Below are 21,402 nucleotides of genomic sequence, written 5' to 3'. Positions count from 1 at the left end.
TTTCCACTTAAAATTGTATCTCAAGATTACTATTTTCATTCGAAGCAGCCACTGTGACACTTTGACTGTCATAGCAGACTTAAAACGGGTGTAACTGAATAATTATTGAGCCAGCATGCATAACACCAGGTCCACCTCAAGGAATCAGCGCCATTAATGTAATTAAATACACCCGTTTACTCTGCAAAGACATGTCAAAATGGCTGCTGTGAAAAGAGCCCATCGGTCTAACTTTGTAGTTAGCTAAGCGGCAGTAGCCACCCAAAATAAATAATATGCAGTTTACTGAGGCACGCCGTGGACAGACTGAGATGCACGTGCACACTGGACCAATCGCACGATGCACCTGGCATAGATAATACATTCATAAAAAAAATTGAATAACAATGAAAAAGAAAATGCCAGGTCTTTGAAGACGGGAAATTTTATTGGAAGGAAACTGTACCTGATTTTGAGGAGTGGTGGTGAAATAAAAAAAACAACCCACAAACATTTGGTTTACAATTTGATATGAATAGGTTAACAAGCTCTACTGAGGCAGTTCGACAAAGTGAAAGGAAAGCTCAGGCTTTTGACATTCAAACAACTCGGAGCATCTTTGGTTCATTCTCAGTTATAAAACATATTTACAAAGCATTCACATTAAACGCCAGTGCAATTTGAACGTCTCCAAACCTCATTGTGCTTAAATAGAGTGGGAACTGTAGCCCCACGACATATTAAAGTGCGATCTTGCTCAGTAGTTAAGTGCATAGGAAAGTCGGATCAACACAAACAGACAAATTATACAAAAAAGACAAACATGTGGCTTAGATAATGTCCTACACTTTTAAAACTAGGCAGCAGGTCTAAAATATGTTCTCTTGCATTTATGTATTAATAACCAAAACACATTAGTAGGCATTAATACGTTGAATGGATCAGCAACTACACGAAAAAAATCCAGTGGCTTAAACCTCCTATATTACTCTGAAGTAATGATGTTAAAAGGCACAGTCAGGGAGATTTTCATCAATCACTATTTTTTTCTTATTATTTAAAAAAGGGACAGTCCAACTAAAAATGTAAATGTGTTTTCTTAAACCAGAGTGCAAAATATCTCCAGATAGTTTTAATGTGATTTGCAGACGTTTGGGAACGTCAGGCCAATAAAGTGGCGCTCAATGTCCCAAAATACAATGTAAAGAACATAAAAAACATTGAAGCATTAACACCAGAGCCGGTCTTTAGTTTCTGTTACAGTTATGGGACGTACTTTGGTAGAAAGCTACACAGACCATTCTAATTTTAAAGTCAAATAAAAACAGACCGTACTGTATTTTCAGGTGATATTTCAGGTCTTCGTGTATCGATGAATTGTAATCACATGGAAATTTAAAATGAAATAGAATAATGAGGTTGACACATATAGTACAAACTAATAAATGAATGTTTTGTTTCTGATAGTTTGAAATCACTCATATCAGTGCAATTGAACCTCTTAAGGCTGAAAGGGAGTGTTGTGTCAGCTCGAATATTTCTGTAAATCAACTGAAATTATTTTTACAAAAAAAAAAAAAACATCCCACTAATAATCAATGATCCACATTTACCACGGAGCATCAGTCCCAGTATTTACATCAGGTATAACACAGGACTCCTAATAAACTCAATCTAAAATAACCCAAATTAAGAAACTCTCTAACAATATGTACAGTTTGAAACACAATTGTAGAAAGTCTGCAGGCTTAAGCGGCATTAAATAAATAATTTAAAAAAGGGGAAGTCTGCTTCTGCTGAAAAGTACTAAAATGCACGCATGCACATCAATACTCCCTGAGCCGATTGCTTGAGCGAGCTCAGTCAGCTTCCGTTACAATACTGGTGGCGTCTGCGTCATCAAAGGTCCTCTTGTAGCGCACGGTGGAGGAGAAGCGGGCTCCCTTCTTCTTATAGACGATGAAGCCGACGGCTCCGAGGAGAGCGAGGACGACCACGATGAAGAGACCCAACGCCAGAGGGGTGCCTGCAGACTCTGAGGACGCAGGAGCGAAGCGACAGAGAGTCAACAGTTTGTAGAGGGGTTTCAGTCCCATTAAACAGGATGTCGTCATGTTTGAGTTCATGCAGCTTTTGTTTGAGTCTCTATTCGCAGGAAGACAAACCAAAGAATGTGTGTTTGAAATCAAACGTGTAAAACCTCCACTGTTTCGTCACTTTAGAGAAGCTGGAGCTTCATTGAAAAACACTCTTTCTTGCTGAGAGTTAAATGAGAAAATGGACGTCACTGTGATGTCTATAAATAGGTAAATATGACATAGCAGCCAGATAGCTTAGCATAAAGACTCAAAGTAGAGGGGCACAGCGAGCCTGTTTTTTTCTCTAAAGCTCACTAACACAATATCACAAGCTTTATTGGCCATGTGGCCACTCTGGTTTAATGGATATATCATTCATTCATTCACGCATACATACATATATATAGTTTAATCCTCACAAAAACCTAAAGTGTAAAAATGACAAATTTGAAGTTTTAAGGGTGCTGGACTATTTCTCACCCGGGACCAGCAACTTCCTGGAGTCTCTGCTGGTTGTCTACCAAATGTATACATTCAGACAGAGCCAGCTCTCTAGTCTAAGCGACAATCCTCTCATCCAACTCTGGGCAAAGTGATCAAGTGCATTTCCCAAGTTGACAAAAATATTCCTTTAGCGCAGTTGTGACACTCACTCGCTTCAGTTTGGCAGACCACACGGCTGTAGCTGGCCCTGCAGCTCACAAGTTTCCAGATTCCCTCCTCTCCTGCCATCATGACGGCACAGTGGGGGTCAGACTTTTTCCCGGTAACCAAGGCCCCAGACTTCCAGTTAGAGTAATCCAGAGCCGAGCCATCCTGCCAGGATACGGGTTTACCTGAGAGGAAGAACGAGGACACAATCAGAAGGACACATGTACGGTGTGGAGGAGTAAACACCTGACTTATGCACAGATTCATTAAATCAACTTTGAGCAACAGAACTGAAAATGTTACTGATGTAGTCACCATTCCTTGTTTTTCTATTTCTTCATTTTGTTTTCTTCATATGCAAACATCAGCAATAACTCCCAAATTCATTGAAAGGTATTTTCTCTTTTTCCTCAGAACACGCAGCTAAATCCAAGTTAATAATGTTTTCTGTTGCTGTAAATATTGTATAAAAACAGGCCCGGTTTTACTGGCCTGCTTCCCCTTCACATGATGGTGTTTACCTTCAGCATCGACCTCCATGTCGAGCCATACTCGACTAGTGATGAGAGGGTCATCAAACATGTACTTTGACACAAAGTCGTTCTCTTCTTTGGTTCTTAAGGTCAGTAGTTGAGCATCTGTCAGCAGGAAAAACACAAAAAAACAACTGGTGGACTACAGTTGCCTCAGATGAACACAAATTCGAACCCTCCCTACACCAAACGCCGACTCACCCATGCTCTGACAGATGCTCCTGGCCTGCTCCATGCCGAACACGCTGAAGTTGTAGAAGCTCATGTCGAAGGCGTAGCAGTGCTCCTGATGCTGCACCCACTTGGACACACCGTCGCTCTGAGGGCAGTGATTGGCCTTCGGGGCCACCTGCAGTCTGGCTCCTGATTCACAAGCACACAGATACAAGATGGACGACGGCCAACGCTTACAGCACACATTACGTCATTACGCATAACGGCCATTCAAAATCAAAAACAGTCATGTCCCTTCTCCTACACAATGTGAAGAAGGGCAATGCGGTTCTACATATGAAAACACACTGATGTCTCACTTTGGGAAGCGGTGGTGATGGCGGTGGTGTAGCAGATGGCTCCGTCTACCAACGTATTGCAGCTGGTCCTCACCCAGGCTCCAGCAGGGGTAACATAGACACAGCTGGCCTCTTGTCCGTCTGAGCTGGAGACCTCCCGGGAGTCAGAGATCGTGGCTTTGTAGTCAAATCTTGTTCCATCGGACCACTCAAAGTCTGAGTCACTCGCCTGCACAGACAGAGACAGCGACAGAGGACGTTTTGAGCCAAGACGTATGAGACACCACCGCGTGAAGGAAATCCAAACGAGATGTACTTGGGATGCACTCTGTGTCCAAATTATTTTCGCTCAGATACTTACATCCTGGTTCGAGAGGCCGATCCAGAGCGGGAAGCCGTCCGTCTTGGCAATGAGCTCCACATGCGCACCGTGCTGGACGTCGTGGACACTTGCCAGGTGGCCTACACCCTGACCGCACTCTTCCAGGGCCTGGTGCCAGCTCAGTTTTCGGGTCACGACCTTGTAACTTAAGTTGCCGTAATGTTGGAAGTCCGCGGACGACAGGTTGTACTCCTGTTTTGGTTCTTTGGAGCAAAGGGTTATAAAACAAAAAGACTCATTCATTTTGAGTGGGACACAGTTTCAACAGAACGGAGTGGAAACAAGAATTATGGCGTGAAGAGCGAAACACCTACCGTTGTCCAGTTTGCAGGTCACAATGCTCATTTGTTTGAACTCTTGGAAATGGTTAGGGTTGGAGATGAGGATCCAGTTCCCGTCAACGGTGAGGCCGGCCATGAACGCCCCGTTGACATCTGGTCTGCCTTTTTTCCAGTTGGAATATTGCACATTTGTGCCATCATACCACTTCATCAGGTTATCTACAGCAGAACGGCGTTACTATTAACCCCTCGCACAATTACATAAAGCACAGGCGTAAAAAAAAAAAATGTACAGATGTCCGTAAAAGTACGCACCATTCTCATCTTTGAACAGCCCCAGCCATACAAATTGGACCAGGTTTTTAAACGGTAGGAGTTGCTGCTTAATAAACTCGTTCTCCTCTGAATGTCGGATGGTTAGGATGTTTGCATTTGCATCTGAAACATAAAACGCATCACCGTCAACAACGTTAGCAACAGCCGTCTGTCATAGAAAGATTCATTAGCAAGCCAACATGTGCCCAGTGCGGTGAGAGTCTTACGTAGTTTCTTGCAGGTGTCCTGAATATGTCCTTGTTCAAACTGATCCCATCTGGAGGAGACCAGCTTGAAGGCGTAGCAGTTGTTCTTGAAGGGGATCCAGTTTGGACCATTAATCTTATGGGGGCACTTGACTGCAACATCCTCTGGTGTGATGATGATTTCTTCTGCAATCCGTAAATTTACATTTTGGTTCAAATAGTCTCTGAAGATTAGCATTTGCAAGAATACCGACGCACGGCAACCGAGAGGGAGGAGATTGTAAAAGTAGATGAAACCTGCAGTTTAAAGAACCGCGAGACTAAAAAAACCAAAATGATGAGAATTTAGATTGCTGTTGTTAAAGTTCGGAAGTCTGCAAGGATTTTAAATAGTTTCAATTTTGACAAAATTATGAGACACATTTCTAAAGATTAAATTAATAAAGAACAATGGTACTGATTTTTTTTTTTTTTAAAGAACCGCTACTCTAGAAACAGAAAACTATTCCAGAGTTTCAATTTGATAGAATCTTGTTACATTACAACTTGAATACAATGCCCAGATTTTGCTTGTGCTTTGTTTTGACAGCCAAACAGGGGAGCGATAGCTTCATCTTCTATGTTTCTAATATTCCCCGACAGCGGACTCTACTTCCTGTTACCACAGAGGAATTTGAGCTAGAACTGGCTTTGCTGTAAACCCTCTCAGCCGTGATGTCTCACACACCACCACGAGCTGGAATATGAGGAGGTTAAACACTCCATACCATGTGGTTTGTGGCAGATAGCGCCTCCCAGCTCCTCCTCACACTCCGTGGCTTTCCAGAAGCCGTCGGTGTCCAAGTAGACGCACGAGCCGCTGGTGACGTCAGAAGACCAGCGACTGAACACGGTGTGACTGTGGTCGGTCCAGCGGTAGTGGATTCCATCCTGTGCACGAAACCAAACGACAGTATCTCGTAAAACGTAGCGGATTCAAATGAAGGCAGGCCTCCCTTGGCACACTCACGTCTTCGCTGAAGAGGCCGATCCACATGGGCTTGCGTGCGCGGCTCACGTGCACGGTGAGGGTGGCCTGCAGGAAGGTGTCAGCCACGCTGGCCAGGTCCATGTTGTTGCTCCTGCACTGCTCTAGGGCCTCGAACCAGGTGAGATTTCTGTCAAGCAGCAGGATGGTGTGGTTGTTGACCGGGAAGCTCTCTGTTGGGACGTGGGGCTCCTCTAGTTTATCTGAAATGAGCAAACCGTGTGTTTTTCGGAGTATTTATCGGGGCACTTTATGCCTTTTACGAGAGATTTCAGTAGAGAGATGACAGGGAGTTAGGGGAGAGAGCGTGCTAGATTAAGTGAGACACATCTCTACAATACAGTCGTATTGAGTGCAGGAGGTGGTGATTTACCTGCATAGTGCTGGCAAAAGCCCAAATGTTGATATTGTGTGCAGGAAGAATAGTCCCAGGTACCCAGCATGGCAGAATTGGGGTTATTGATCAAAAACACACACAAATCCACACTGTCCGGATCCCATGTCTGTCAAGCAAGAACAGAAAAGTACAGATAAAAATTACATTGTGAATTAAAACTTGCAAAAGCCTCCCTCCTTTCCTTCATTGTGAGCTGCCGACAGCGAATGCTAACAATAAGGAACAGGCTATAGAGGTCTGGTAGCCTCACTTACTGCAACTCCACACCACAGATTTTTTTCTTGCAGTCTTCAGACCAAAAGACAACACTCAAGGCAATTTAATAGATTTTGTACAGCTCCCTTTGGAGCCACAAAAACATGCACATGCATTATTTCTCTCAAAGACCCATAAAGGGCCCAATGTCTCCCCATCTCAAAAAGGCAGTGACAGTAAGGGGAACTTACGTTGACTTTTATATCCCTGTGCATGCCCAGAACCAGAGGGTTAATATTGACGTAGTTAACTGAGGTCTGGTCCACCCATTCTGGTTCACCGTGCTTGATTTTCAGACCGATCCATATCCTGTCTATGTTTCTCATCCTCGGCAAAAGAGTGGTGATGAAGTCTGAAACACACAATTGCAGTACAACAATGATTTGTGTTCAAAAGACCATGCATGTTGACTGAGGAACTATAATCATACCAGATCACACATTAAAACAAAAATATTTAACGATATTTCACAATGCATTTGACATCATCGGAGTCATTGGGCATATTAACCATGCCCGTCTTGTTTATCAAACATAGAGCTACAACTATAGCCGCCCTCACCTTGCTCCGCCTGATCTGATATAGTGACCAGGGTTCCTCTCACCGAGTGGCATTCTCCATTGGCATACTTGAATGACACAGGCTTCATGCTAGTCATCATTGTGTAACACTAAAAATAAATACAAAAAGACACCCGTATCACAATGTGCTGCGTGTGAAGAGACTCCCAGGTTAAATTACGGTTAAATAAAATACACAAAGAGGTATACAATGGGCAGATGGCAAGTAAAACAGTTTGAATGCTAATTCTTTCAGGCAGTAAATATGTCATAAACCATACTTCTTCAATTCCCTTTCAAATTTCTTCTATTGCACGAAGCTGTGGCTGTGATGGAAATATCTCAAATGGAGAAATAATATCATTCAATTGTCTTGGCTCTAACTTTAATTTGATAATTCTGTCTTACGTGATTGTAGGGTTAAAGTATACGACCACAAGGACACGAGTGGACCTGCTCTTTTAGATGTCATACAGCCTCTAGAAATGTAGTTGCTGTTGAGCGATCAGACCTTATTTCTGAAGGACAGAGATTGATTTCCACAGGGCAATCCTCCAGGCTGCGGCTCCAGAGGGTTTATCTCCACTGACGTGATGTTGTGTCTTTCACACACAAAGGACAACTGCTGACGGCAACTGCGCTCATGCTCTGCAAGTTGACATGACAGCAAATGTGTGGATGAGCAAATGAGACCACAAGCCTGATAATGAATCACATTGAGCAATGTGCATCACAGCTTGCCCTGCTCTCTGGAAGGATTAAAGTCAGATTAGTTCGTAGAAATATTACATTACTGTTTCATGTCACTATGGAGACATTTCAAAATAACATTTAAATCTTTGAAATGAATACCTTATAGTTTTTAATGCCCCTGAAAACTTTAAAATCTGAAGAATTCCTCTCGAAGGTTAAATATTTATCAGCATTTTGGTTTGTTTATTCAAGTTTTATATTGGTAAAGAAAACAAAGAAATAAGAAGTTTGACATGATATCTTCTTATATTTAAAGTGTATCCTGGAGCTGTGCGATATTTGATATATTTCAAACTGCAAATATATTGCGCTGAAGTTGTTTTCTATCACAACGATATGGTAAAATAAAAATGGTCTAGAACCTGACTCTGAACACTGACGTTTGCTTACCTGGAAAGAGGTTTTCAGGGCTGATGGAGGTGCATTTGCGCAGGAAAACTGAATGATAAAAGTACATCTGCGTGTGCCTGGAACATACACAATCTCAGTCAACATCACATTGTGTGATTGAACAACTGTGTGTGTCTGTGTCTGTATGTGTGTGTGTCTCTCTCTCTCTCTCTCTCTCTCTACTGGCTTACATCATGGGGAATATCCGTCCAGGCTCTCTCAAATCCACCCACCAGCTTTGCTTGGGAGAACTTGACATCTGTTCAAAACACGCAAGCAAAAGTACCACATGATAAAATAATCCTATCATTAACTTTATGAGCTCTTGTCCTAAACAAAGATTATGGCAATAATCATACAGAGTACAGACATCAAGAAGGAAAGAAACAAGGCACAATAAAAAAAATGTATCAATTGATGTGGAAAATCATGGGAATTATGGAATGATAAAATAAAAATCCTTTTTATGTAAACACTTGACTGCAGTTGATGTGTGCGTCAGAAACATCTTTGCGAGCTCTCCAGGAATTGTGTATTGCAGTTCCAGAAAGTTGGAGGACTCACAAGAGTACGAAGAAAATTCACACGGAGATGTGAAGTAAATGTCATTAAGCTTAAGGCATGATGTATTCTTAGTTGGTTATTTTTGTAGTTAGTTTGGGGGCAGAACTTGTTTTTACTTTATTTTGACTGCTTCCAGCTGCATGCACATGACATTTTGTCAGCTTCCCATGACCAGATAATGGAAGGAATCTTCCAGCCACCAGGCTCTACAAATCAAGTACGGATGACCAAGGGGAGAAAAGAAGGGATAAACAAGGCAATCCCCCCAAAAAAGAACACACGTTTTCCCCCTTTTTCCTTTTTAACTGCACTTATGAACTTTCAAGTGCCCAAGCTAATTGGACCTTAATGCGCACACAGTGGACTTAATTGACAGTTTGGCATGGCAGGCCCACAGCAAGGCGAGTCCAAAAGAAGGGGGTATTATTGGGAAAGGCCCTTCGGCCTGATGACTTCTTTTCCTTCTTATAATCCGAGAGCAGTGAGTCTTGATAGGAAACGGCATGTCCATTTACAATTTTGTAAGTCATCAGAGGCCCCTTAAAGTCGGATCTGACATGGATCGGTAGCCAATGGAGAGAAGCTTAAACTGCTATAATATGCTCAGATGTTTCTGAACCATTAGAAGACCCTTTAGCACTATGTCTGTCTGTAAAAGTAGAAGAAGAAAAAATAACACAAATGTCTGAAAGATGTGGAACGTTGTACGGTTTGAATGGAGATCCCAGCTCTAAGTATAGATAAGTAGAGAAAAGCCTGAACATGTTCAAAGTCCTGAGCGCTTGTGTGAGTCTGCATCAAACTGCACTAATTAGCTCATCTCAATCAGCTGTGGCTCATTCAACACCAATCAAAGGTTGTCATGGGAACTGCTCAGTCAGACAGTCAATCACTCAGCGGTGGAGTCGAGGCGCACCGGTTAAAAACTGGAGCTCAAGTTGCGAGCATTTATTGCTCTGTATTTTGGAATTGTTATTAAAGCAGCATATATCAAATTGAAAAGAAAAAAAAGGTATACAAAAAGTCCACCATGGTATGCCACTTACGTCACTTAGGTGCTCGTGGATCTTTCCGACAGCAGTCGAGCTGAGTGGCGCCGCCAGTCGGCTGCCATTCATACTGCAAAAGAGCGTTGCCTCCTCAAAGCTTAGCTTAGGCTCCTTAACGAACCAAAACTCTGCTCCATCTATGAAGATAGAGCTCTCATGGTGTCCACCTGGAAAGCATGAAATCATCAGTCATCTGAGAATTAACTAAACGTTGAATCAAAGAAAATCTGTCGGTTTCATTTGAACACAGAAACTGGAGAAGACTTGGTCATTACCCGGATTGTACCAGTCTGGGTTCTTTGGCGTCTTTCCTGTTGAAGCACACGATGTGAACAAAGCACGCGTTAGAAGGAGATCTTGTTCTTTCCCTCATTGTGTTCTAAAAATCACAGTGCTATTACAAATCTCTTTAATACAGCAGCAATGATGAGAGTCTTACCGCGGGGTAGTTGGCAGACCCACTCTAGCCTGGCGTCACAGTGAAAGGGAGTGGCGTAGAACGGTGTCGGAGGCAAGTCGTGCAGCAGATACACAAACAGGTGCTTCAAGGTGCTCTTGGATGTCTAACAAGGACACAGAGAATATCATCATGAAGGAACCAGACAATAAAAGCTGTTTTCATATGCGTGACATTGAGAATCTTGTTGCCGAGTCGGAAAAAACGTATTTGAAATGGAGCCAACACAAAAAAGAATCAGCTCAATAAAGGCCAATAAACAAAAATAAATCATCATCATAGACACTTTGATGTTTGGCAAGTGACGGTGTCCTTGTGATGTGGAAAAACCAACAGGAAACACTGCTACCACCAGCTGTCTTTTCTGGGATTTTGTTTCAGGACAGCATGGAGGATATGAAATGACCGATTCAAGCAGCTGAGTAAATGGCCTTGATTCTCAGATTAAGCTGTGCAGTATAGAGAACCATATAGAAAGTCATGCAGATAGACAGGCTAAGAGAGAAGACATTACACATTTAAAACACATAGGTGTGTGTGGAAGGGGAGCTCACCTTGAATGCAGTGCAGTCCCGACTGTATGCATCATCCTCATGGAAATCTTGGTGCAAAATATCCATGGAAACCTGTTGTGAATAAATTAAAATGAGCAGACTTCTTACTCATAAATAAATGCAAGACAATGCAGTAAGTATATCCCAGCCCGGTATGTTGTGTTTGAGATTAATAAAAAGGTGCAGTTTCAGGACTTTTATGAAGTAATATAATCCAGCACTGATATCATCGTCTTATTGTTTTCAATATACTTTGATTTGTTCCAGGAATTTTGAGAATTCCCCGTCTTGACATGGAGCCTGTTTCTATTATCAACATGTTAATTGACGGATGAGAATATTTGTTGAAAAACGCTGAATGGCTTCATACCAAAACCTTTACTTGTTTATGGTTGGTGTCATACTCACAGGCTGTCCGTTGCTCCACTGCCAGGAGCGATCAGCTGGGTTTCTTCTGTTCAGGCCAACCCAGAAGTACCGATTATCACTGCAAGGGGAACACCAGAGCAAACCAACCGTCATTCGTGGCACGAAATTAATCTTCTTTCAAAGAAACCCCAAATGAGAGGTTGCCACTTCGTTTTTAGACGCGACGGTTTAAAGCCACGAGACGTGCGTGTATGTGTGTTTGTGTGTGTGTGTGTGTACCTGATGGTGTTTCTCAGGATGCTGTGCAGGGCCCTCATCTCATAGTTGCTTGTGAAGCTGGGAAGGTTGGCTCCCAGAGCCAGACAAAACCTCTCAGCTTCCTCCCAGGAGCGCTTCCTGCTCAGCCTTTCCTCATGAAACACCTGACAAGGCGAAAAACAACAATTTACAACCGCTACTTAAAACAGTGACAGCGCGGTAACACGGTGAGGACAATTTAGCTTGTCATATAATGTCATTTAGAGTCTAATAACAATCAATAAGAAAGCCGATGTTTGGATTGTCCAATGCAAAAGCAGGTTCGGTAATAGATACTTAAGATTTACTTTATTTACTCCATCATTCTTAATTTGTTTCCAAAAAAATAAGGTTTTAGAATGATGTTAATAGTTTAATATCATCTTCCTTATTCTATGCATACTTCACTCCTTGCCACCCATACCCACACACACACCTTGAAGCAGTATTTGATGTCTGGTCTGGACACCCATCCATCGGGACAGGTTGCGTTGGGGTTCGGCTCTGGTTCTGGTGGTGGAGGTGGGTTGAGGTCTGTTCTACAAATGGTACCGGCCTTAAAAATGGTACAGTTCTTCACCTCCCACTTGCCCAGGGGTTTTGTGGTAGAAATCACTGCACAGCCTCCCTCCCGATCTGAAATACACATGGAAATGCAACACAAATAAATTCAATCCAATGCTCAAAATTGCTAATAGTTTTTTTGTTTTACCATATAAATTACATTTATTGATATATATGAACTACTATATGAATATATATCACTTCTTAATAACAAAATAAATAAATGTGTAGCTCATTAATTATGGAAATGTGGTAACACTGACGTACACAATCTTTGAGAGTGTAAGTAGACATGTATATACAGTACATACCGGCTAGTGTCCTACACAGGAAACAGTGAATGGTAAATGTTATGTTATGCATTAGTAAATCTGAACCTACACACTAGAAGAAACCACCATAATCTGGAGAGAGAAGTTCAGAATGAAATGCAACACATAACACTAAACTTCCTTAACCAAAGTCTGTTGTGGCCACTCCTCCTGTGATACTACCTACTCCTGCATACGAAACTGAGTGGAGCAGAAGTGGTTTTCACTAACCTGGTTCGAACCAGCCCCAGTTGGTGTATGTAACCACATCCGGGGTCCCATCCTGTCTCAGCCACTGGTACTCCCCTGTGTTCTTAATATCCTGCAGCCCGATCCAAAAATACTGAGGCTCCACGCTGATCTGCTTTCGAAGTAGACGACTGATGAAGGCCTGCTCAAACCTGGAAAGAACGGTCGAATATGAGAACACCAGAACAAATTCACGTGGGCCGCAACTGATGGGTGTCAGCGTCTACTTTCTAACCAAGCGGTTCCCCTACCTGCTTCTTATGCTGATGTTGCAGCGATCTTTGAAAGACACTTGACTGGTGTTCACTTGATAACAGGAGTTGCCGTGTCTCCTCCAACCCTGAGGGATTCACACCAGCGACTCTTAAGTTACATTCAAATCACAAGCAAACACACGTCACCTTCATGCTTCGTCCTAGTTATCATACACAGCCGGTCCTCGGCAATGGGAACACAAAGGTCAGTATTCAGCTATGATAGTTTTTCTTTCTTTTTTTGCATCCACACATCTCTCCTGGCCTGGTTTTAGCTGCCTTTATAACTCAAAAGCTGACCAAGTGTCACCTGATCGTGACAGTAAGAAATCCCTAAAATACCCACTTGCATGGCTACTCGGTTCTGTTTCTAAATGTGATGATTATAGCGGATGTATGAGCGCAGGTCAAGCACAAGATGTTCATGTGTGGAAGGACAGAGATCCCTGCCACGCTAACATGGATGAGAGTAAACAAAAAGGAAAAATGAACATGAGAAAAGAACTAACATTTAGCATTGAGGCCTCTAATTTGCACGTTTCGTAGTCTTTGAGCCTGGACCTAAACTACATGTCAGCAGGCAATAAAATGTGGAAAGTAATGCAAACACACTGCAGGCGTCACCTTGGTAAATCAGGTCACGTAGGACAATACTCACATCCTCAAAGCGGCATCCGGCCTGTACTGCCGATTCATTGACCTTTCCTTTCTTCTGACACATGAAAGGTAGCTTCAGTGTGCAGTCGCCGACCCGCCAACCAAGACGCTGTGGAGCACGGACACAGGTTTGATTTCGCAGGCCTCGAATAAACAAGCTTGTACAGCAGACAAAAAAAACAAAGCCTTTGGTAGGACAGACACTCCCCACACAGGTCGAACACAAAAGACTAAATTCAGTGGGTGAGGCTAGAAAAAAGAAAAAAAACACACCTCTCCAGCGTAGAAGACACAGCTGGTATTTAAAGCAGGCTGGACAGGTTGGTTTTGGTCCCAGTAGGTGAAGGTGACCGGTGTCTGGTCGATCCACTTGAAGACAGTGGGGTGCACGCCAACACCGATCAGACCGATCCAGACGTCCAACCACTTGCCATCTGATGGGCCATAAGCATAAGACCATTACTTTATGGCACTGTTTAAAACAATTATTTCAAAAAGTAAACACAAACCGTTTTTTTTGTATGTACCTGCATGGAAGTTAGTGCTGATCATCTCTTTGCTGTCAACAGAGTGGAGGCTGGCCAGAGAGCCTCCTCCTCCTCCCTCGGTGTGGTTACAGTGCATCTGGGCCTCTGTAATGTTTCGAGGCTCGTCCTTCACTAACTTGTAGCACCAGCCATTCCATGGGACCCAGCCATCTGCACACACCGTTTCGCTATATACAAAAGATTCTGGAAAGAAGGACCGAGAGGGGGAGTCAGGTCAGGGTCATTTCTATTTCCCACAAAAAGAACGAACAAGACTCTTTGGTTATGCTGTATGTATTGTGAAGCCATGAGCCGGTTGAAGCTTTAAGATCTGTATCCTTGTTTTTCGCTAACAGCCACCACAAACTATTAGATAGATTGCAGCAGATATTCGAGATCTCTGGAGGGTCGACTCTAATGATTTTAGTGGCCCCTCTGACCTTCCCTCCAGTGCCACCATGAGGTTAATATGTTTGGCTTCGGAGGGACATGTCTTCAACTGATGGATTGGATGTCTAACTCAGAAGAACTTTGGGTGACAACCTGACTTCAATTGTTGTACATCTTAAATACTTTGCGTTTGTCAAAGAGCAGCATACGCTAGCGGTGGACCCTCTCGAACAGGGTTCAGGGGGAACAGAAGTGCAGACAGTGAGCAGCAGCAGCTAACCTACCTGTTGGTGCCTCAAGGGAGACGTTGACACTCTTCTTGCAGATGTATGGCAGCCGGTTGTTGCACGCCTGAGATTCATAGTTCTGTTTGGAATTCAGGACTCCACAGTCCGACTCAAAAATGATGGGGGTGGATGGCATTCCTGTCAAACACACACGCACACAATGAGGGGAAAATTAAAACAACTGCGACAGCAGAGAAGTGGCATTTTAAGTTATTTTCAAGGTTCAGCTTATCAACTGCGCTTCACATGGAGCGGTGAAATGAAAGAACTGCTGCGATAACGGTTCAACACAGTGACATGTCGCAAATTACAGCAACTAAGAGCTCATATCAGCAGAGGGCCAGATGGCTGCAGTATCCTTGACGTTCACACTGCAACTTAAGAACAACATCTTCCCTTTGAGAAAAGAAAAAGAAAACATATTACAATAGCTAGAAGGCTTTATAAAGCCTTCCATTCAGTAGTATTAATGAGTTATTCAGCAACAGTGGCAGCCGCAACACCACTGTGTCCAAAAGCACGGGCACAATGAGCTTCTTTGCAACACTGGCCACATTGTTTCTCTCACTGACACCAGGTCTCAGTTTATAGAAGGGCGGCGACATCGACAGCACGCAGGGTTTTGGTGTGCGAGACGGAGCAGGCGCAAAATCGTTTTTTCGTATTTTTTTTAGCTGAACCACTCTTAGATCAACATGTGTTTACGTGTCATTTATATAGATACTCTCAGAAATTAGACACTTTTTTGTTGTTGAACCACAGTCACCTGTTTCCCAGCGCAGCATCGATAGAGGGGAACCATCGGACCACTGCCAGCCATGAGAACTGTCTAACTGGTGAAGGCCGATCCACATCTTCTCAGGCATTTTGTCAAGGCCCTCCAAAACTGTACAATGCAAAAAGAATTCAAAAATAATATCAAATCATCAAGATTGTGTAGAACTGCAAATACAAGGATAACATCAGAAGGAGACAAAAGGAGAACAGTGGTGCTGAATCAGTTCCCTTGATGTGCTTTTCAACTTCCCCAAACACAAATACTACGAAGCCATTGCATCACCTACGCTCTCGAGTGTCTAACTGCTTTAACTGAAGAGCACAGGACACACATAAAGTCGTTCTTGCTTTACTGCCATTTTCTTTTACTTTCATATAACATACAATAAGTAGGAGCAACCCAGTAATAAACAGACAAAGTGAAACATAACTGATCTTTGCTTATTAAAAAAACATTGTTCAAGTCCACTGCGACATTGACCTTTGAGAACAATCAAAATATCAAAGATAATTTTCTGATATTATTCACATCAATCAAACGTGGGCAGGAGTGAAATAGATGTAGATTCATTTTAGCTTTCTTTGTTTCTTGAAATAGTTTTTGGAAGTACAGAACTTTGACTACCACCTATAAGCTTTTGTCAGCTTTTAGGTGGAGTAGAAACAGGAGAAGGAGGAGGAGAACAAGAAGAACAAGAAGTAATAGTTGTAGTAAATCAGTCTCACAGGTTTTGGAGTGGAGATCGGCGGGCTCAGACACACTCAGCAGGTCAGCTCCTTGACTACGACATGAATCCAGAGCGTCCTGCCAGGTCACCGTGGCACTGGAAACGAACTCATAGCAGGACTCCCCTTCCGGGCCGGCAAACAGAGTCTGGCAACCCTTCTCTGCAAGGTCAGAGAGACGGTATCAGCACGAGCATGAGAATCTAAGTGTGCCATTTTGTTGATGCCGGATGTAATCCAACCGGATCCATTACAGAGAAAAATAGATTGTGACCTAGCTTTACGCAGACATTTTAGGTCCATAGAAAACGCCCAGGCGTGCAACGTAACTTGAGACAAATGTAGATTCTCTCATGGTAATTAATGCAAACATTAAAAAAAGAAGTGTGAAACTCGTGATTATGTTGTTGTTTTTTTAAGTATTGGAGAACATGCCAGGTGTCAGACAGTATCCCATGTTTCTGTCGAGGTCGTAGTCCGGTGTGGTGGCGCACCACGACAGTCCAGGGAAACCTGCATCTGGGAGGCACCCGTGATGCCAGCTGCCGTTGTGTTTGAAGGGGAAATCGCAGGGGGAGCCGGCAGAGTTCCCACCGGTGGTGTGGACAACTGCAAAGAGAGGAGAGCAAAGACTCGTTACAAGCAATGTTCCCTCTAATTTTTTTTCAGCACTGAGCAAATTTTTTTTCTTCCTGAGCGCACATTTCAGCACTGTGAGCAATTCGCAACCACGCGACCTGCCGAAAATGACCACAAGCCTGCGTTAGCCATAGGGGATTCAAAGAGATGACTGCAAATGCATCAATATGTATACAAGGTTGATATTTATTCAATATCCTTTATAATGGCTGGACTTTGGGAACATTTTAATGATGGTGTTTTACCAGTCAGTTTAGTTGAACTTAAAGGATCTTTGTTGAACTTCAATAAGGGGAGGTTATGACTGATAATGATATATATAAACAAATAAAAGTATCAAAGGTGTTTAGTCATTTCTCAGCAGGTACAACATTTAAGTGGAACTTCATTGAAAGAAAAATGCTAATGCAGTGCTTAACAATAATTATAGGCCTATTAAATTGACATGGTGGCATTTTTCCTAAAGGTAGCCTATATAAACAATTTAATAACTGGAGTGGTTTGCAACAAACTAGGCTACAAAACATGTCATTTGAATGTCATTGAGGGAGATAGGCCTATCTGGCTATGTGGCTCATCTTGTCTGCAGGCCTATGGAAGACACATGTCTCTGAAGAACAGCATCTGAAAAACAGGTTAACCAAAAGAGAAACTAACTCTCCTTTCCCTTTTGCCTCGGAGCAGAATTTGCAGATCACGCCACTCCTGTGTCAGTTTGGACTATTTCATCTAGCCACTCATGTTTGAGCACTGGTTACAAGCCTCGGGTATTTGTGCCGTTTCGAAGAAAACCAAACCAATCCGACATCAAACCACTTCTCCTTCTTGTCAAGAACACACAGTCAGAAAAGTTAACCAGAGTGAGAGGAAACACTGTTGGACCACATTGGTAGACAGAAATGGGTTTGTCTGTGATCAACGGAAACTACAAACACAGAAAACCTGCAAATGTAAAAATATATATATTTATTTATTTTGATTATATTAAAGAAAATCCCTGATGCTTAATGCTAGTGTAATTCTTACAAATAATGATCAACAAGAAATCAACACCATTATCAGTTATTAGTACACTACTACAAAGTTATTGAAAATTGTGCAGTTTAAGCACCTAAAAGGATTAACACTCAACTTTCCTCGTCTTCTCTCATGGATCCTTTTGAATGTAATACACAGAAAACACACATGTATTGTAAATGCTAACAGCTCTAACCTATTTGTTAAGGTGTAGTTGTTGGATCACATGAGCCCCAAGGGAGCCATGCAGTGATCACCACCCATGAATCAAAGGTGGAAGACAGCACACAGGCCTACACATACACACACACCTGAAGGAATCACCCAAAATACAACGCAGTTTAGAAACTGAGCCACTTAGGTTTCAGAAGAAGTCATGTCCTTTAACCTGGAATGTGACGCACCGAGTCCCCACAGAGCACATAGCTGTAATGATTGATAGGAATGGAGGAAACCAACCAGTCAGGTTATGTTAAAAAGGCCCAACCTGTTTGATCATGTGACACGTGTCAGCGAAGGTAACGTCTGTACATACATACGAGGGTGTAACATTATCAGGTTTGTTTTCCACTCAAAACAAACAACGCTACTTTCATTCGTCAGCTGATGATTTCCTCGAGGGTTAGTCCCTCCTCAGAGCTCCATAACGGACAGCAGAGAGCACTTGTTTACAGAACGCATCTCTCAGATAAGACGGTGGAAACCACACTCACCACGGTACAGAGTCCGGCAGATGTTGTCCCGGGACGCTCCTCTTACCCACGAGTCATTAGCTTCCCGCTTGGCGGCCACTTTGCCGTCGCCGACCGCCAGGCCCATTTGATAAATGGTGAAAACGGCCCCGTCCATGCAGCGCCACCACAGCAGGATGTTGGAGCCACAGTCCACCAGGGACAGTGCCTTGGAGCGGACGTCCAACGCCAAGCAGAGGGACGTGGCCACATGGAAGAGCCGGTGACCCGAGCCCCACTTCCACAGCTGGGACCTGTCGTTTGGGTCGCAGCGGGTGAGACTCAGGTTTGCATAGGCTGCTTGACCCAGACACATCTCCGTGCTCGAGTGCTGGATGGTGAACGCATCCTCGTCTGTTACGGAACGGATCAAATTAATTACAAATGACAGTAACCGTGGCTACAATTTAGTTCTTTTGAGATAATTTCCTCTGTGCTCTTAGGGGAGGGGGAGGATTTTGAGAAGCAATTATACACATTAGATGGGGGAAATCTCAGATACATGTATAACACAGGATGAGCATCTCTTTAAAGTACGTTTAGCTGCTCGCGAGAAAGCCGTCAGAAATAAATTGCTACAGGCCCAATCAATGAAATAAACAGTATGAAGAAGAACATGACCTAAAATTTGAACCAAGTACATGAAATAGTGGAAAGAATTGGCAGGATGGATATTGTATAGGACTGAATCTAGACTCATTATATAGACAAAATTACAAATTTAAATAAATGTATTGCTCGACATATACAAGTAACTGTATAGTCACTAAGAAAAAGAAGCAAGTATGGAGACATAATAATAACTGAGGTAAATATGTATACAGCTAAATATGAAACAAACACAATTTATGTTTGCATACAAAGGCTTTCTAAAAAAAAGAAAGAAAACAATAACACGCCACAGCTTTACTGTGTAGCTTCGCAGCCATTCACAGTTATTTGCATTGAGCAGCAGCTCAGCCTCTATAATACGGGGGCTGTTTACAGATGTGCATGACTTACAGAGCTACGGGGGAGGAAGATGAGTTTGCAATTTATTTGAGCTGTCAGAATACGTTCAGGCACCAAACTCACTCAGGGATGGGAGCAATGTCCAACTAACTAAACTCAAAGCTGCTGTTCTACATTTGCCTCCACTTGCTGTAGACCAGCCGGTCTGAGTTATCACGCTATTGTCCTCGGGCAATAGCGTGATAACTCAGGAGCGTGAGCGTGAATCTGAGTGCGTGCACAGTGGAAAAGTGTCGCAGAAACGAAAGCACAAAAGTGTCGGGAGCTCGAGGCGAGTACTTACCGAAGCCTTCGGCGTTGGCCGCCGGCGAGCAAGTCCCCAAGAACACCGTCGTCCCAAACGCAGTCAACAAACAAAGGCAAAGTGTCGCTCGGGACGCGTTCAGCATGGTGGCGGTCTTTCTGTCGGATTCATAAAGAAGAGAGTCCTCGCGGGGCGGTGGCGCGTGAATGTGGTCCGGTCGTGAAGTCCAAACCGAAAGTGATAAGATATAACTAACCCGACGCTAACACAGTTGTCCCGACTTGTCAGCTGTGTTATCCAGAGTCCCGCTCCGACGACGCCATCAACTAGCGCGAGCCAGAATGAACGGAGCGACTTCCGGTTCCACTCGCAGAGTGAAGTCAACGGGCGGCCCGACACGAGTTTATGGAAGGAAGCCCGATCCCTCAGGGACAGTGATACGAAGTGATGTTAAAAAAGTTTACTGGAAGCCAAACCATGAATCACCGAGTACAAAAACAAAAACACACACATATATATATATATATATATATATATATATATATATATATATATATATATATATATATATATAGATATATATACACACATATATATATATATATATATATATATATATATATATATATACACACATATATATATATCTATATCTATATATATATATGTATATGTATATATATACATATATATATATGTATATATATGCATATATATGTATATATACATACATGTATGTATATCTATATACATACATGTATGTATATATACATATATACATATGTATATATGTATATATATATATATATATATATATATATATATATATATATATATATATATATAAACACACAGATACAAAACACACACGTATACATATACATATACACAATATAAATCATCGAGACTATCGAGACTAAATAAAGTCAAATAACTAATGAGATTTTATTTTAACTTCATATCACATAACTTTGACTTTGCATAATAGACTTTTTGGACTTGGGCTATCGCATAATGTGGACTCAATTAAACGTGTTAAAGTAAATGGCGGTCTGAACGAGGCGAATTACACACAACGCGTTGATTTTGAAGGCGAGATGTCTCGTCCTGTCTTCCGTCTTTGTAATATTTCTTGCTCTTCTCGTTGGTGAACTGCCTTCATGTTCACACAAAAGCACGGATCTTCTCTCCAATTATGCCGCTTCACGCCCACTCGGTTGTTTCCGTCAAACTGAAACGTTTTTTATCCACCGGCTGCAGAGGAAGTGCAAGCAGCAGCATTAATGATTGATCTTGTACGTACAGTAGCACTTACTGTTTGTAATTTGTAAACGTAGCAGCTGGTATGAATTATTAACCACTCTGATGTCAGATAGCACCAGAGAACGAGTCAATAGCTGCACTTTGCT

At 42.6% G+C, this 21,402-nt stretch overlaps 1 protein-coding gene across 1 annotated transcript; it reads right to left on the bottom strand.

The window, feature by feature from the left end:
- Positions 1-412: 412 nt before the first annotated feature.
- ly75 (lymphocyte antigen 75) lies at positions 413-20,138 on the bottom strand (the record flags this gene model as incomplete). The annotated part of the gene is made up of 35 exons (XM_079217391.1): positions 413-2,014; positions 2,711-2,893; positions 3,230-3,346; positions 3,443-3,604; positions 3,775-3,982; positions 4,115-4,338; positions 4,450-4,635; positions 4,732-4,854; positions 4,959-5,123; positions 5,705-5,867; positions 5,947-6,167; positions 6,338-6,467; positions 6,808-6,968; positions 7,178-7,286; positions 7,688-7,824; positions 8,320-8,396; positions 8,511-8,578; positions 9,930-10,099; positions 10,208-10,243; positions 10,372-10,495; positions 10,944-11,015; positions 11,352-11,430; positions 11,592-11,734; positions 12,046-12,245; positions 12,716-12,885; positions 12,985-13,073; positions 13,646-13,753; positions 13,918-14,078; positions 14,172-14,375; positions 14,846-14,986; positions 15,615-15,734; positions 16,352-16,513; positions 16,787-16,960; positions 18,721-19,092; positions 20,033-20,138. The coding sequence occupies 35 exons, from the start codon at positions 20,136-20,138 to the stop codon at positions 1,839-1,841; spliced, it is 5,241 nt and encodes a 1,746-aa protein (XP_079073517.1). The 3' UTR covers positions 413-1,838.
- Positions 20,139-21,402: the final 1,264 nt, after the last annotated feature.

This window comes from Taurulus bubalis (genome assembly GCF_910589615.1).
Source record: "Taurulus bubalis genome assembly, chromosome: 4".
In the NCBI taxonomy this organism is placed as follows: Eukaryota; Metazoa; Chordata; class Actinopteri; order Perciformes; family Cottidae; genus Taurulus; species Taurulus bubalis.
Note: the sequence above shows the minus strand (reverse complement) of the source record. Positions and strands in the feature narration are given on the sequence as shown.